The sequence below is a fragment of the Auxenochlorella protothecoides genome, assembly GCF_000733215.1.
Source record: "Auxenochlorella protothecoides strain 0710 unplaced genomic scaffold scaffold90, whole genome shotgun sequence".
Classification (NCBI taxonomy): domain Eukaryota; kingdom Viridiplantae; phylum Chlorophyta; class Trebouxiophyceae; order Chlorellales; family Chlorellaceae; genus Auxenochlorella; species Auxenochlorella protothecoides.
The window spans coordinates 138,283-153,183 of record NW_011934476.1 but is presented as its reverse complement, the minus strand read 5'-3'; the positions used below and the strand labels follow the sequence as shown (position 1 = coordinate 153,183).

Genomic DNA, 14,901 nt, shown 5'->3' with positions numbered 1-14,901 from the left:
TTCGAACTGCAAAATCAACCCCTTCAAGCCCCCCCTCCAGTCACAAAACTATACAGGCAGGAAGGTTTCGGTTCCGGGTTCCATGGCACCTCCAAGGCCATGAACAATCTCAATGTCATTCGCCACATGCACGCACAGGCCTGGTGTGCGCTCACACATCCTTCGTCACAGCTGCGCATCGCGGCCCGCCAGCGCATTGAACAGGTCGGTGCGGGTGACCATGCCCACCACCCGCTTGCTGTCATCCACGATGGGGATGCGGTGGATCTTGTACTGCAGGGAGGGGGCGACCAGGGCTGTGCTGAGACATGCGATAGGAGAGCTTCATGGCACTCTCACAGAACTCGAGAAGCTCCTGGTCACTCGGTTGAGCTTGCCCCGCAGCACAACGATAACGTCTGCTCACCACCATCCACCCTTACCCACCACACCACTCCCATCCCAGCACCTTGAGCATGGTGGCGGCAGCGTGCTCCACCTTGTTTGTGACGTGGAGCGCTATGGGCGGCGAGGTCATGATGTCCTGGGAAAGGGGCGAAGTAGTGCCAAGGTGTGGCTGTGGAGTGGGCAGGGCTGTGAGGCATGCAGGCAATGTTGTACCGGCATGCTCATGATGCATCTTGAGGCACGGGGCTGCAACAGCAACAAAACAGGAAAAAGAGATGAAGAACCATGGACAAGATAGATCAAACACTGTCCTTAGATATGCACCCACGGCCCACAGACCAGTGAGCCGATGGTCCTGGGCATTGCGTCCACACAGGAGATGTGCTCTGGGCGGAACAAAGAGCCTCCCTTCCACCAAGTCCCCGCCCACCTTCACCAGGCTCCCAGTCTTGGTGTTAACGTCCTTGACGGTGATCACGCCGATCAGAGCGTCATCCTCGGGCCTGAGCACCGGCAGACCGCTGACAACATCAAAGTGACGAGAGGCCTGCGATTGTGTGTGTTTAAACAGTGGGTCTCAGATGACTCTGCTTGTTTGGGCAGACATCGTGTTGACATGTGCAACATCCATAGTGTGCTGCCCTCTGTAGGAACTACCCCTTGCCACTCACCTCACTGATGGGATCATCGGGATAGACGGTCCTGAGATCCTTCTGCAAGGGGCAGAGGCAAACAGGAGGATCTGAGCTGAGCATCTGATCGAGTTGGCTGCATAGGGCTCCCAGGAAATCTACTCACGATGGTCATCAGCCTCCCTCGGGACCCCCTCACCGACATGACGGACGCCAGGCGCGTGGTAGGGTGCTGGCCCTCTTTCAGCACCCTGCGATTGAAGTACTCCTGAACATCGTCGTAGCTCGCGAGTGACCTGATCAGGGAGAGGCGCCGGAGGGTTGTCGGGACGCAAGGATCTATCACTCTGGTTTGATTTCGGAGCTCCATGCGCGCACGCACTCACCAAGAGGCCTCCCACTCTCCGCTGACGATGCCGTCCGCGTCCACATCCGCCGATGCCCTGGAGAGGAGCATCCTGGGACGCGCCGCGGGCCTCGTGTGCGCCGTGCGCGTGCGGGAGGAGGCTTGGGTCAACCTTCCGACATGGGCGAGGCTGGTAGACAGAGACAGGGCCGACATGCTGGGCTGTGCCAGGATCCTTCCGAGACCGGTTTGGATGTAATGAAATGTTTCGAATCTATGTCAGGGAGTTCGGGTTTAAACCGGGGGCGTAACGGCGTGCCGAGGTTTCGGACGAGCACTCTTCAAAAAGTGCGGGATATGGTCGAGATCTGCAAATCCTGGAGGGTGGAAATGGGCTCACCATCTTTCCCAACAACGTGCGGATGTAGCCCGAGTGACAGTTTAGGTTGGCAATTTATAGTCTCAAGGTGTACAAGAAAATAGACAAGGGCATGCTGCACCGTCACCATAGACTGGAGACAGCCACCTCGGTGACAATGGGGGCTGGAATCGTGCTGGCCCAGTCGGTGAGGTGGGTGGGGAACAGGCCCATGCCGTAGATGCGATAGCACGCATACGCAAGACCCAGGCCGTTGACCAGGCAGTAGATCAGGCGGGGAGTCAGGGTGTCCAGCTTCTTCTCAGGGTCGGGCGGGAAGACTGTGGAGGGGTGAGGTTGGCAGTTGAGGTCAGGGCAATGACCGTTTGTGAATGAGGTGGCTGGTTGCCTAGGGTGTAGAAACCTTCTTGGACAGAGCACTGCTCCCGTGCAATGCCAGCGATGCACGCCAGGATCAGTATACACTTCTTGCACATCCATCCTTTTGAACATTTTGGAAAGTCAATGTGCGTTGTTCATTGCCGGGGGCCCACCTGCCCTCCAGACTCCAAAATTCCAACATACGCCCCAAATGCAGCACCGTACCCCTACCTTCGCCCGACTTGAGGATGGCAGATATGGGTTGGTACACCCCAGACGCAGTGGTCATGATGGAAAAGAGGTGGAGCTGGGCGCCCGCCATCCACATCATGAAGCTCATCATTGCAACATTCTTAAAAGGGCTTTGCGCCAGGCTGAAGAGGGCCGCCTGGCGGTTTGCGAGGTTGGAGCGCCTCGATGAAGCGCCGGAAAGCTCCGACTGCGGGATGGGTCGGGAGGCAGAGGTGACTGGGCACTCCGGTGAAGGGATCCCTGGGGCAGGTTCGGGATTTTGCATGGCGAGAGAGTCACAAACCTCACCTGATCCCTTGCGAACGATAGATCGAACCCTATAGGATCTCCAACCGTCTTCTTTGATGTCACTAGGCTATTGGAGTCGAGGTCCACCTTGAACTTGCGGAACTCGGCCATAGCTCGCCAAGAAACACGATGGATGTCTCCAGAAGGGCTCTCACTTAATAAGAATATATGCAGTACACCAAACTTTGTAGAACTATCTTGCCGAAGGACAGACTTCACTGGGTTCGGCTTGACGAAGAGGCATCGCATGGGCCGGTCCCACAACCGTGCCTGGAGGGCGCCGGATGGTAATCTGCTTCCCTGCCCTGTCACACCTGATGACTGACCATGGGATGGATAGGATGCATCGAATCTGTAGAGCCTCGTTTGAATCTGAACTTTGCAAATATCCCAGGGCAAGCGCTTGTATGCTACCCATGTATTCCCTGCCATGCTCACTTGACAAACACTACCTTCAACGATAATGAATGGAGGCTAGATGATTCGGATCTCGCGTATGTGAAACCAAAGCGTCCTGCATGCATCCTGCTAAAAGTGACTGGTGTATGTCCATGCCAGGATGTCAGACGACGGCGCTGCCCATGCTCTGGACATATGTGTGGAGGTCAGCTTCCAGACTGCTGCCTTCAAGCCCATGGCCAGGACGCACTCCTCCATACTCTGATGGCAGCTCCTCTGCTGGAATGTACTCCAAGATGGCTCGTCGCATAGCCTCTTGCTCCTGGCAAGGTTCGGGAAAGTGGCCATTAGAGGGCTGGAATTATGCTCAGAGGATGTACTCTTGCTGCGAAACAACTGGGCATGGAGTGTCAAGCACCACCCACCAGCATCCGGGAATGGCAACCCGATCTCTCGTCATGGAAAGGCCGCTAGCGCCGGCACCCGCTCAGCCGCACTCACCCCTCTGCCGAAGACGACCATGCGCTCCCGGACTTTCTTGGTGATCAAGGGGCTGACCAGTTTCCAGGCCAGAGACCTGCACAGGGATACGGCAGGGAGTGTTTGGGCATCCCTCTGTTGAATCCCGATTCTGGGTGCCTGTGCATGCCCCTCCCCATCCCATTCGCACATCTTGCACTGGAGTACCCCAGTGTGCGGGCATGTCCGCCACCTTTTGCCCGCCCCTCCCGCCAGCCTACCACCAGGAGGGTGCGTTGACGAGGAAGGCACGGTGCAATCGCTGAGGAAAGTTGACAGCCAGGAGGGCACCCGCCTGCAGGGTGGCGGCGGGGATGGCGAGAGTGAGGGTCTGCCCGAGGCCCTGGCGCTCATGGCGACGCCGGGGTTCGTTGATCGAAGTCGCGCCACGGTGGAGCATAGCCTCCACCCCAAGCCGCGCCCCCCTCACCTTGCTGATGAACTTGAATCCCTCGGAGCGCAGGTCTCCCATGCTCAGCGCCCCCAGGTCCACGATCTTGTAGGTCTTTCCCCCCGGCAGCGGCGCCGTGTCCAGCACCTTGAACACGTACTCGTAGGTGAACATGAGGTGGGCGAGGAGTTCGTCCTGGCCCACCCCCTCCCGCGCCAGGCGTGGGTAGGCGGCGGGCAGCTGGGACAGGCACTCTAGCTCCACCACCGACCCGTCCCGCGCCCGGCCCAGCAAGCCGTGCGTGTAGTGGCGCTTGACGGCGGCGAAGGCCGGCTGCGGCCGAAAGGCCACGTCCAGCATGCCCCTGCTGGTCACAAAGTCCACCATGCCGCGCATGGCGGCGGCGGCGCGCGCCTCCGTCTCCAGCCCCGCCAGGAAGCGCGCCGCCACGTCCGGCGTCAGCACCCCCGGGTGCGCGCGCGTCAGCGCCAGCAGCCCCGGCGGCAGCGCGGCGTGCACGGTGCTGGCGGGGGCAAGTCCGCTCCAGGACAGTGTCCGGCTGACGGACAGGGAGGGCATCAGCGTCCTCTCCTCCACGATCTCGATGCTCTGCAGGGTCAGGGTCCAGGGCGGGGGGGGCGGGGGGGCAAGCGGCTGGCGCGTGGCTGGGAGGCCCTCGGCCGCACGCTCGTGGGCACCAGGCTGGCGACACCGCGCTTTGCCTGGTCCTCTCCAGACCTGCAGGTCGAGGAGTGGGAGGGCTTGCAGATGCTGGGTCGGGCCGGGGTGCAGAGCGGGTGCGGAGACTCGTCTTCACGCTGAGCCTGCCCAGCATGCAGACCCATTGCAGCAAGTCCAGGTCCTCCCATCCAACCACTCATCACCACAGCACGTCACGCTCCCCACCTGCCACCAGGGCCCACGCTCCGAGCCAGGCCCCAGCCTTCTCCCCAGCCCACATGCCAGCACGCAGAAGGGCAGAGCCACCGTCGTCACCCAGCGGGGCAGGTTCCCTGTGCACGTGAGGTGGAGGGGGGGAGGGGGGCTCTTGACTACATGTCATGACACCCGAGTACCAGGCAGCAAGCAGTCATGCAAACAAATCCACCCTCGCTCACCGAGCGGGGCCTGCGCATAAAGACTGGCGGCCATGAGGCTGGCAGCCGCCGCCAGCGCGGCGGCTGCGGGCCTGGAGAGCTCGGCACGCCAGTCGCGCCCTGTTGGGCTGCTTGGCGGCAGGGCTGCATCAGTCGGCGCGACCATGCTGCCCGGCACGCGCGACGCCTTCCGCCCCGGGCCCGTCGGCGGCGCCACCTGGTCGGCCCAGGTGATGCTGCGCTGAATGGGGCCGGGCTGGGGCGTGCGCGGCGGCTGCGGTGCGACCACGGGCTGGCCGACGAACACCGCCCTGATGCACGCGTCCTCCTCCTCACATTCCACCTCCTCAGCGAGCGCCTCCAGGGGCCCCTGAACCCCCACCGTGCACTCCAGGCGCGCAGCGAGGTGGCTCCCCCCCTCCGTCCCCCGCTGCAGCTCCTTGGGCAGGCGCTGGCTGACCACCAGGGCCGCGTGCTTGGTCCCCGGCTCCCCCGCCCCCTCCTGGTCCCAGGCCTGGGCCAGGCGGTGGGGGCTCAGGTCCAGGGTCACGACGCCTAGCCCCGTGCTGACCCAGACCCGGAGCAGCGGGCCTGCTGCCGGCGCGAAGCCGCGCGCGCCGCGCGCCGTGCGCGCGGCACGCGCCACGCTTTCCGGCACCGCCAGCGCTGCGCCCCAGGCTGGCGCGGTGGCCACGACGCGCTGCGTGCCGCCGCCGGGGTCAACCGCCGCCACCAGGGCCACTGTGGCGCGCTCGCTGGGCAGCGGCAGGCCCCGGTCCAGCCAGGCCAGCGCACAGGCCAGCCGCGCAGCGGCCTCCCGCGCGGCCTGCGCCAGCGTGCGCGCCTCGTCCTCGTCGGCACACACCAGGCGCAGTGTGTGTGCGCTGGGCGGGGGCGTGGCGGGGGCGGCGGGCTCCCGGGCCTGCCGGGAGGTGGGGCCGGGAGGCGGGCGCACCAGCGGGCGCAGCAGGCCGCGGAAGGCGGCGGCGGCGGGGGAGGGGGCGCGCTGCGACCACACCGGCTCGAAGCTGAGGGTGAGCAGGCCGCCGGGCTGCACCTCCGCCTGCAGCAGGCTGGACAGTGCGATGCTCACGCACAGCATCTGGTCGGAGGGCGGGGAGGCGGGGGGGCACGGACGCTGCGGGGAGGATGTCACGGACGTCGCTCTGAGCTCACCCTGGTGAAGTGTGGGTTTGGGAGTGAGATCGTGGCAGGGAGTGGACTGGAGAATACATGACTCACTGGGGACAAAGGAGCACATCCATCAGACGCCACCACCTAGAGACGCTTGCACACCTTGCCGGCGGAGGGGAGGAGCGTCGACCTCAGGGTCTCCAGCTCCTGCCCGAGATCGGAATTATCATCCGGAGTTGGTGGCGTCACCGCGCCCTCCTCCACCTCCCGCGTGCTGTAGAGCTGTATCACGTTGAAGGGGAAGGGCTTGAATATGGGTCAGGAGCACTCTCATGGTGGTACAAGTGCTGAGCCCACTCAAGAGGCCGGGCGTCCCACTACCTTCCCAGGCCTTCCTCACCCGGAAGCTGCCAGCAGTCAGGATGAGGAGGTACTGTTGTTTATACAGAGCCTTGTATGCCTGGGAGGATGCGTCATGGTGGCTGCCTTTGCTGCGGGGAGAGAAAGAGTGGGGAGGGATTGTTTGTCGGTTGCCCAGGCCGTTTGGATCGGCTCCAGCACTGTCCCTGGGGCCAAGCAGGTGCGCATCTCCCGGTACGGCACATGCACCACCCTGTGCCTCTAAACTGATGCACCAGGAACGTACTGGTAGGCCTTCAATGTGACGAGCGCGGACTTGAGGGGCGCCAGGCCCTCGAATGAAGCTCCGCGCCGCTCGATCTCCATGCTGGCTTCACGGCCCATGCGCCAGTGGATACGTCGAAGAGATGGTGGGGTCACGTGGCGTCGAACGAAGAGCTGAGCCTCTTCTGGAGTCATGAATCCCTGGAGCAGACGAGATTGAGCTCGCGGAACGCGCGATCGGGCGAGCATCGGATGGTCGCCCCCGACCATGTGCCCACCGGACAGCGCTGCTCTCCGTGTGACCGCCAGCTGCCGGTAGGTTCGGGACGGTCCAGACCCTCGAGAACCTACGCATCAGCCCGAACGCTACCGCGGGGGTTACATCCTCTGTATGACAGCTTAATGTACTGTGGCATGTGAAGTCTGACTTCAACGGAGCCTTGCTAGCGGGCATGTCGGGACCACTGCTGCCCGAACCATCTGACAGGCAGTACGATGAAAGACCGGAGAGTACTTCTCAGATATACTGACGGGACTCCGAGTGATTCGCCCAGCCAAATGGAATCTTGCGATGCTGGATCGCCTTGTAGTGGAGGCAGAGTGGCTCCCACAGGCTGGTTCATGTCTGGGCTCTGGCCTTTTTATAAGTGCCAATCGTAACGCAAAACCACGCCGCGGTAAAAGTGGAATTTCTTGGGGCTCAATTTATGCAGATCTGGGGCCCCAAGACCAAGTCAATGGCGTCTGGACATGCCCCTGGATTTTTGCGGACAGATTGATCGCTCAGGAAGAGGCCCCCCCTCGGGGTGGAGGTTTCGAGCTCGTCATGTCGAGCTTCATGCCAGCCCCACAGTCGACCACCGAAGCAGTCCGCTTCTCAGATCTCTCGCGGAATAATTCTGAAACATAAGTCAAGCAGCAGGATAATCGTGCGTGCACGTTACCCGGATCCATGTGCGCCTGCAGGCTTCCTGCTTAACCGGTGGTGGACCTCGTGCTCGTCCCTCCGACACGGGTGCAAGGCTGGGCAGACCCTCTCAGCCAGGCTATTTGGAGATGCGATGTGAGCTCCTAAGCTCTGTAATCTAAGCTAAGCAATACTTGAAAGCTCCTCCCAGGCCCATGCCGGGCAAGCGGGAGCGCAGGTCGGCATTGAACCCGGCATATGAGGCTCCACATGCCGGGTAAGCCAGGCGACAGCCGATGCTCACCTATGCTGATAGCGGTCCTGCACATCTGACAGTCCGTGGTCGTCCACACACCACAGCCCCGACATGGAGCTCTTCACAGACAGGCGCCGTCCGCACAGATTGGAGCCACACGAGGTGCTCTAGGGCTGGACCCCTCATGGCCATGTGGAGGGTTGGAATCCTGCTGTGCGTGGGCATGTCTGGCCCGTCATCTCCACCTGCCAACCCCCAAGCACACTTGCAGCCTCTCATCTTCATGGCCCTGGACATTCTGGAGGACGATCATGGGCAGTTCACCATCTGGGGGGCGAGCGCCTCGGGTGCCAGCGTGCTCTTGCAGGTCCAGGGCTTCCGCCCCTACCTCTACGTCGTGGCGCCGGCGGCCATGCCAGGCTCCGCCCCGGCCCTGGACTGGTTTGAGGACCGAGGGCTCAGGGAGTCGTTTCGCGCCGTGGTCAACAGGGCTATTCCCCCAGACCTCAGGGTGGCTGCCGTGCTGGCATGCGACAGGCGGCCCCTTCAGTACTGTCGCCCCGCAGACCTCGGGCCGGCCGCCTCGCCCATGCTGCGACTCGAATTCGATCCCGGCACCAGCCTGCGCCGAGCAGCCCCCGTCCTCGCGCGCTGCCTGGCCTCCCCCGGCCTGCTGGAGGCGGGGTGGAACTTTGGGGCGGGGACGATGTTCGAGAGTGAGATCGGCCTGCTGCAGCGCTTCCTCGCAGACATGCCCGTCTCCGGTGAGGGAGGGGAGCTTGTAGGTGGGCCCGGGTGCCGAGCGAGGTCTAGTTGGTGCCTTGGGGGCCGGAGCCCAGGCCAGCTGTAGTTTAGTGGGCAGAGAGGCCTGGTCTGGACGTGCCTGAGGATGCTGCAGTGGCCGCCTCGTTTTGTACACTCCACAGACCTCTGAGGAGCAGGCAATCAAGTCGGCTCATGGCTTGCCCCCTGCCACCTGACTCCCCACTCGCCTCCTTGATTCCTGTGCAGGCGGGGCCTGGCTGTACGTCCCGCCGGCCGCGAGCCCCAAGGCTGGCGCACCGGCGCCCGGTTACACTCTGGCCCAGGAGGATCGGCGGGCGGCCGGCTTCGACATCGATGCGACGGCGCCCTGGCAGGCCCTGACCTGCCTCACCCCCGACGCCACACAGCTCGCGGACGCAGGCTGGTCGCCCTTTCCCCCTGGCAGCGCCGCCGCAGGGTGTGCCGCCGCCCGCGCCGCCGCGGCGGCAGCGGTGCGGGGCGACCTGCCGCCGCTGCGGGTGTGCACGCTGAGCACGCTCTGCGCCCCCGCTGATGGGGCAGACCGCGTGGCCCTACCAGAGAAGGGCGACCCCCTGGTGGCCATCTGCTGCCTGCTAACGCCGCTGGACGGCGGCGCGGTGCAGGCAAAGGTGCACGAGTCTGAGACCGAGGGGGCGGAGGCTGGCGTGGCCAAGACAGAAGGCGTTGAACCTCCACCTTCACCATCCCAGTCCGACGATGGCGCGAAGGCCGCGCAGAACGGCGAAGAAAGCGAAGCTGGCACGGGTCCCGCCGCGCTGCTGACGGAGGCCGAGCTGGCTGCCGGGCCCCGGCGCGTGGGCCTGCCACCCGCCCCCCCGGGGGCGGCGCCGCCCGGGTCACTGGTATTCACCCACTCCGAGGCCGCCACGGCCGCGACGATGCCAGACCCCGCCTCCGGCGCGCGCACGCTGGTGTTCCGCAGCGAGGCGGCGATGCTGCGCGCCTTCCTGGCCTGGCTGCGGGCCGCCGACCCCGACCTGCTGGCGGTGTTCGACGCCGGGCGCACGCTGGGCGCGCTGGGCGCGCGCTGCGCCGCGCTGCGCGTGGACGGAGGCGCCGCGGCGCTGGGGCGCGCCCCGCCGGGGTCGAGCCGCTCGCGCCCGCTGCGCCTCAAGCGCATCACCACCTACAGCGCGGCCTGGGTGCGGTCACAGTCGCGCATGAGCAGCACCAGCAACCAGGAGACGCTGCGCGCAGAGGTGGACGGGCGGGTGGTCGTGGACGTGCAGCGCCAGGTGCTGACCTCGCAGAACCTGTCCACCTTCACGCTGACCGACTGCGTGCAGAGCCTGCTGGGCGGCACGCTGGAGACCCTGGCGCCGCGGGAGGTCGCCGCGCTGGCGGCCGGCGACGGCGCGGGGCTGCTGCGCCTGGCGCGGTACATGGCGACGCGCGCGCGTGCGGTGCGCGCGCTCCTCCTCCACCTGGCCACGGTGCCGGACATGGTGGAGATGGCGCGCGTGACCGGCCTGACCCTGGGCCAGGTGGCGTACCAGGCGCAGATGGTGCGCACGCACAGCCTGCTTCTGCGCACCGCCGGGCGGCGCGGGTACGTGCTGCCGGCGCGGCTGGAGGCGGGCCAGCTCCAGGAGCACACCTTCATCCTGCACCCCGTGGAGAACAGTGAGGGGGTGTCCGTGTGATGTCGGATTTGAGAGGAGGGGGGTCTCGCAGGGATGCGGCACGCCTGCGTGCTTGAACCTGAGGGGCGCCAGGGCTGTGAGGCGCCCAGGGCGGCAAGGAGTGGGCCGGGGCCAGGCTGATGGCACAGCCTCGCCGGCTTACGCCGTGCCCCGGCGGCTTCCATCGCCCCCCCCCCACTTTTTTCACGGAAGCACGTACCTCCTCCACCCTGCCATCAGGAACGGCGGGGCTGTACACGAACCCGGTGGCCATCCTCGACTTTGCCAGCCTGTACCCCTCCATCTACCGCGCGCACAACCTGTGCTACACCACGCTGGTGCACCCGGAGGACAGGGTGAGGGTGGCGGGGAGGGGGGGTTGCGGAAGCACCTTGTGGGGAGGGTGAGGAGTGCATGACCCGTGTCGGGCATGGAGTGCACCACGCAGCCTGCGCCTCCAGGACCAGCAGGGTTGGGGCCAGCTGCACCTGCATCGGGGACTGGAGGGAGGCCGCTGTCTCGCCTCTCACCGACCGCGCCACTGCACAGGGTCTCTTCGCGGAGGACCAGACCACGGTCACGCCCACGGGCGACGTGTTTGTGAAGCCCGCCGTGCGCAAGGGCCTGCTGCCAGCCATCCTGGCGGCCCTCACCGTCGCCCGGGCCGCCACGCGCGACCAGCTCAAGGCCGCGACCAGGTGGGGGGCGGGAGGGGCGCGCTGGGGAGGCCTGGTCACGACGGCACGCCACTGCCCGCAGCGCGAGCTGGGGTGCGGGCAGCGCAGCGCGGCTGCCGGGCATCTCTGCCGTGGGTGGTGCGTGCCGAGCCCTTCGCCACCCTCCTTCTATCCCATGGCGCAGCGAGGCGCAGCGGGCGGTGCTGGACGGCCGGCAGAAGGCCCTCAAGGTCACGGCAAACGCGCTGTACGGCTTCACGGGTGAGCGAGACGGCGCCTGCAGCGCGCGGGGCGGCGCCTGCAGCGCGGTGGATGGCTTGCCACCTTCATTCCTGTTGCAGACGGCTGGGCCTTCGCCTCAGCCCATGTTACTGCTCACCCACTGCTCTGCCACCCAGGCTGCAGACCCAGCTCAACCATGCCATCCCTCCCACTCGCATAGATACACACACTCGCACACACTCCTGCAGGCGCACAGACCTCGCCGCTGCAGTGCATCCCGCTGGCAGACTCCTGCCTGGCTTACGGCGCACAGGCCTGCCGCCGCGCGCTGGATGCCCTGGAAAGCGCGAGCAGGTCTGGGGAGCTGGGCCCCATCGGACGCGGCGCACGCGTCATCTACGGCCACACCGACAGCCTGTGCGAGGGAGGGTGGGGCCCGTCCCGCTGGCTTTGCTTTGGTGTGGGTGCAGGCAGAAGGCTGCGGCTGCTTTGATCGGTCTGAGCAGGCCTGCTGGGCGTGAGGCCTGGGTTGGGTGAGGTCCCAGTCCCCGCTACGCTGCACCCCAAGCTCTCAACCTGTGCGTCCATTTCCTGCCGCAGGTTTGCTGTCTTCCCGGCCGCCTCGACCCCTGCAGAGGCCATAGAGGTGAGGACCAGGGATCGCTTTGCCCACCTGATCTCGGCGACCCTGCCGCTGGTGTACAGATGGGTGGCATTCCTTCAGGCTTTTTTTCCTTCAGCCTCGCCATCCTGCCCCCTTGACAGGTCGGAAAGCGCACTGCCGCAATCGTGTCGGCTGCCTTCCCCGATCCCATGGAGCTCAAGTTTGAGCGCGTCTGCAACCCGCTCCTGCTCATCCATGTCAACAGGTCGGGCCACACTTCTCCGGGCAGGCACTTCAGGAGGCTCTCTTGCTTCCTTGGTCTCCCAAGGCCCCCCGTGCAGCTGATCTGCACTGCCCCCTGAGCCTGCTCCACTTGCCTCCACACCATGTTAGGTACGCTGGCAAGACGTGGGAGCGACCCGACAGCCAACCGGCGCTCATGGTCAAGGCGAGTCTCAGGGAGCAGTGGTGTGACGGTTGGTTGCAATCCAGCAGGCCTGCTGCATGGCCGGGCCAGACAAGGGACCTTTGGACCTGGCCATGCAGCAGAGCCAATGCCCCCTCCTCTTTCTCTCCCCCAGGGCCTCGTCAGCATGTGGCGCCAGGCGGCTCCCATCGTCCGCACGACCCTGCATGGCGTCCTGGAGCGGATCATCATGCGTGGCGACGTGGAGTGAGCGCGAGCAGGTGTCAACACTGGAGTGGTGGCAGGGCGCTGGCTCTTGGTACTCAATCTGTGCCCCACCCCTCCGTGCCAGGTCGGCGATCGCGTTTGTGGAGGAGGAGGTCCGCCGCCTGCTCTCTGGACGGGTCTCCCTGCACGAACTCATCATGACGCAGGGCCTGTGGCGGGTGAGGTGGAGGTGGGATCTGGACCCTCTAGGATCGCTGCCCGTGGGCCTGCACGGGATGTCTGGTCTGCACCCAGCCAGGGTGTTATTTCTGGCTTGGGTCTGCCTGCCAGGGGTCATGCCGGCTGCCATCAGAATTTGGCAGGACACGCTGGGGAAAACGGCCCTGGTCGGGAGTCAAGGCCCCCTTGGCCCATCACCAAACCACCCCCCCCCTCTCAACCAGATCACCGGGGAGCAAGTGAGCAGCGCCGCAGCGGGGGACCCCGCGGCCGCCGCCGAGGTGCGTGGACCCCATGCCTCGCTGGCGGTGAGGCTGGTCCAGCGTGATCCCGGGCGCGCCTTTGTGCTGGGCGAGCGCCTGCCCTACGTGCTGCTGGCGGGGGCCCCGAAGCAGGACGACGCGGCGGAGGATCCGGTGATGGCCGTGCGGTCTGGCACGCGCGCAGACTACCTGCTCTACTGGAACAACAAGCTGGTGCGTCCGCTGAGCGAGATGCTGGGGCATTGCATGCCGCCGGCGCGAGTCCAGGTGTGTTTGTGGGGTTGGGGTGAAGGGTTTGGGGTGAGGGGTTTGACGCGATGGGTGGGGCAGCGGGGGGCAGCAAGGCCTGGGAGTGCCAGGATCCACATGGCAGCGGAGTTGCATGGATTGCTGGGGTGCGGGGCTTACTGCACGTGTGTGCATGTGTGGTGAAGCCCAAGGGGGGGTCCACCGAGGCTCCGACCCACCCACCACCTCTCTAACCCTCGCCTTTTGCAGGCGCTGATGCAGGGCGCTCACACCCGGGTGAGGGTGGAGGAGGTGGGCTCCAGAGTAGCCAAGCCGGGTGGCGCATCGCTGTCCCCCCCAACCCCGTCGCCCCGGGCCAAGGGCCGGAGGCAGGGTGCGGCAGCGGGTGCAAGGGGTGAGTATGAGGGAGTGGGGGGTAGCGTCATGCGGACACTCCTTCCTGCGCCCTGGAGTCTGTCTGATTAACGCTCACCCCTTCCTCGTTCTCAGGTGGTCGCCAGGTGGGCATGACCGCCTTCTACGCCGCGACAGCCAAGTGCATAGGCTGCAAGCGGACGCTGCCCCAGACTTCTGGGACGGCGCCTGCACTGTGCGAGATCTGTTCGAGGCAAGCGGGGGCAACTCATCCGCATGTCCATGCATGCAGGGGCCTGCAGCGATGCAGAGTAGGATTTGCAGCATCTGCCCTGCACTGGCCTGCAATGAAAAATTCAGGCTCTCCCTTCCCCAAAACACATTCTTGGATCATTGCTTGCCTTCCACCGCAGCAAGTACGCCTCACAGCTGCCCCCCCCCTTGGCCGCCACAGGGATCCAGGTATCGCTGCAAGAGTGGTCCTGGAGACCACTGCCAGGCAAGCGGAGGCAGAGGCCCTCCGGGCCCGGGCAGGCAGCATATGTCGGGCCTGCGACTCTGCCACGCTGACGCAGCCCTTTCTCTGCGAGAACGGTGCCTGCGCCATATACTTCCAGAGGCGTGAGGCATGCATCGATCTGGAGGCACTGGGGGAGACCTGGGTCAGACTGCGGGGGGGTGCTGCAGGTTAGGACCTATCGTCACTGTGCAAGGAGATATGGATCATGCCGCACTCCAACACCCTCCCCCTGGGCTGCCTTGGCTCTGCGTTGGTGCATCTAATTTCCGTGTGACAGTGCTTTGGCTTTGTGAGCAACTGCTTGTGGCCACCTCTGCATTGCTATATTTTAGTTCAGTAAAACCCTTCATTATCTGTCACTGGTACGATCGTGACGTTCTATAGATCAGATTCATGGGCAAGCGCATAAGCAGGTTGCCGATTTCGAGCCTGTCACCGTTATATCTTGGCAGGGTACCCCCCCCAGTTGAGGCACGTTCGGCATAACGTTCAGATGAATTGACCGATCGTAAACCGGAGCGCATCTCGACTCCTTGCGAATACTTTCCTATCCTTCAGTGTCCACTGAATCTCATTGCTTTCATAAAGATAAATGCATCGTGACTAAACCTCGCGCATCCAGTATTACAGGGTCGCGTATCCGATCTCCCGTCCTCATGAATCCTCATAACTTTCCGGGTCCACACTCGACATTCTCAATCATCACGATCTGGCACTGAAAGATCGTTAAACCGATATTCTACATAGTTTCAAGTAGGA

At 64.5% G+C, this 14,901-nt stretch overlaps 4 protein-coding genes across 4 annotated transcripts; 1 reads left to right on the top strand and 3 right to left on the bottom strand.

The window, feature by feature from the left end:
- Window positions 1-165: 165 nt before the first annotated feature.
- On the bottom strand, window positions 166-1,476 carry F751_6512 (Inosine-5'-monophosphate dehydrogenase; the record flags this gene model as incomplete). The annotated part of the gene is made up of 5 exons (XM_011403740.1): window positions 166-273; window positions 449-523; window positions 818-934; window positions 1,219-1,315; window positions 1,406-1,476. The coding sequence occupies 5 exons, from the start codon at window positions 1,474-1,476 to the stop codon at window positions 166-168; spliced, it is 468 nt and encodes a 155-aa protein (XP_011402042.1).
- A 391-nt stretch (window positions 1,477-1,867) lies between these two features.
- F751_6511 (ER membrane protein complex subunit 4) lies at window positions 1,868-2,755 on the bottom strand (the record flags this gene model as incomplete). Its single annotated transcript, XM_011403739.1, has 3 exons — window positions 1,868-2,064; window positions 2,336-2,543; window positions 2,645-2,755. The coding sequence occupies 3 exons, from the start codon at window positions 2,753-2,755 to the stop codon at window positions 1,868-1,870; spliced, it is 516 nt and encodes a 171-aa protein (XP_011402041.1).
- Window positions 2,756-3,410: 655 nt separating this feature from the next.
- Window positions 3,411-6,928, bottom strand: F751_6510 (hypothetical protein; the record flags this gene model as incomplete). The annotated part of the gene is made up of 10 exons (XM_011403738.1): window positions 3,411-3,428; window positions 3,545-3,620; window positions 3,784-3,857; window positions 3,993-4,562; window positions 4,860-4,966; window positions 5,072-5,900; window positions 6,069-6,227; window positions 6,347-6,466; window positions 6,585-6,675; window positions 6,831-6,928. 10 exons carry the CDS (start codon window positions 6,926-6,928, stop codon window positions 3,411-3,413), a joined length of 2,142 nt encoding a protein of 713 aa, XP_011402040.1.
- A 1,326-nt stretch (window positions 6,929-8,254) lies between these two features.
- Window positions 8,255-14,314, top strand: F751_6509 (DNA polymerase delta catalytic subunit; the record flags this gene model as incomplete). The annotated part of the gene is made up of 15 exons (XM_011403737.1): window positions 8,255-8,735; window positions 8,983-9,195; window positions 9,664-10,401; window positions 10,641-10,756; window positions 10,950-11,098; window positions 11,262-11,338; window positions 11,548-11,728; window positions 11,900-11,945; window positions 12,065-12,168; window positions 12,297-12,345; window positions 12,485-12,576; window positions 12,662-12,755; window positions 12,981-13,286; window positions 13,518-13,641; window positions 13,758-14,314. 15 exons carry the CDS (start codon window positions 8,255-8,257, stop codon window positions 14,312-14,314), a joined length of 3,327 nt encoding a protein of 1,108 aa, XP_011402039.1.
- Between the last annotated feature and the right edge of the window lie 587 nt (window positions 14,315-14,901).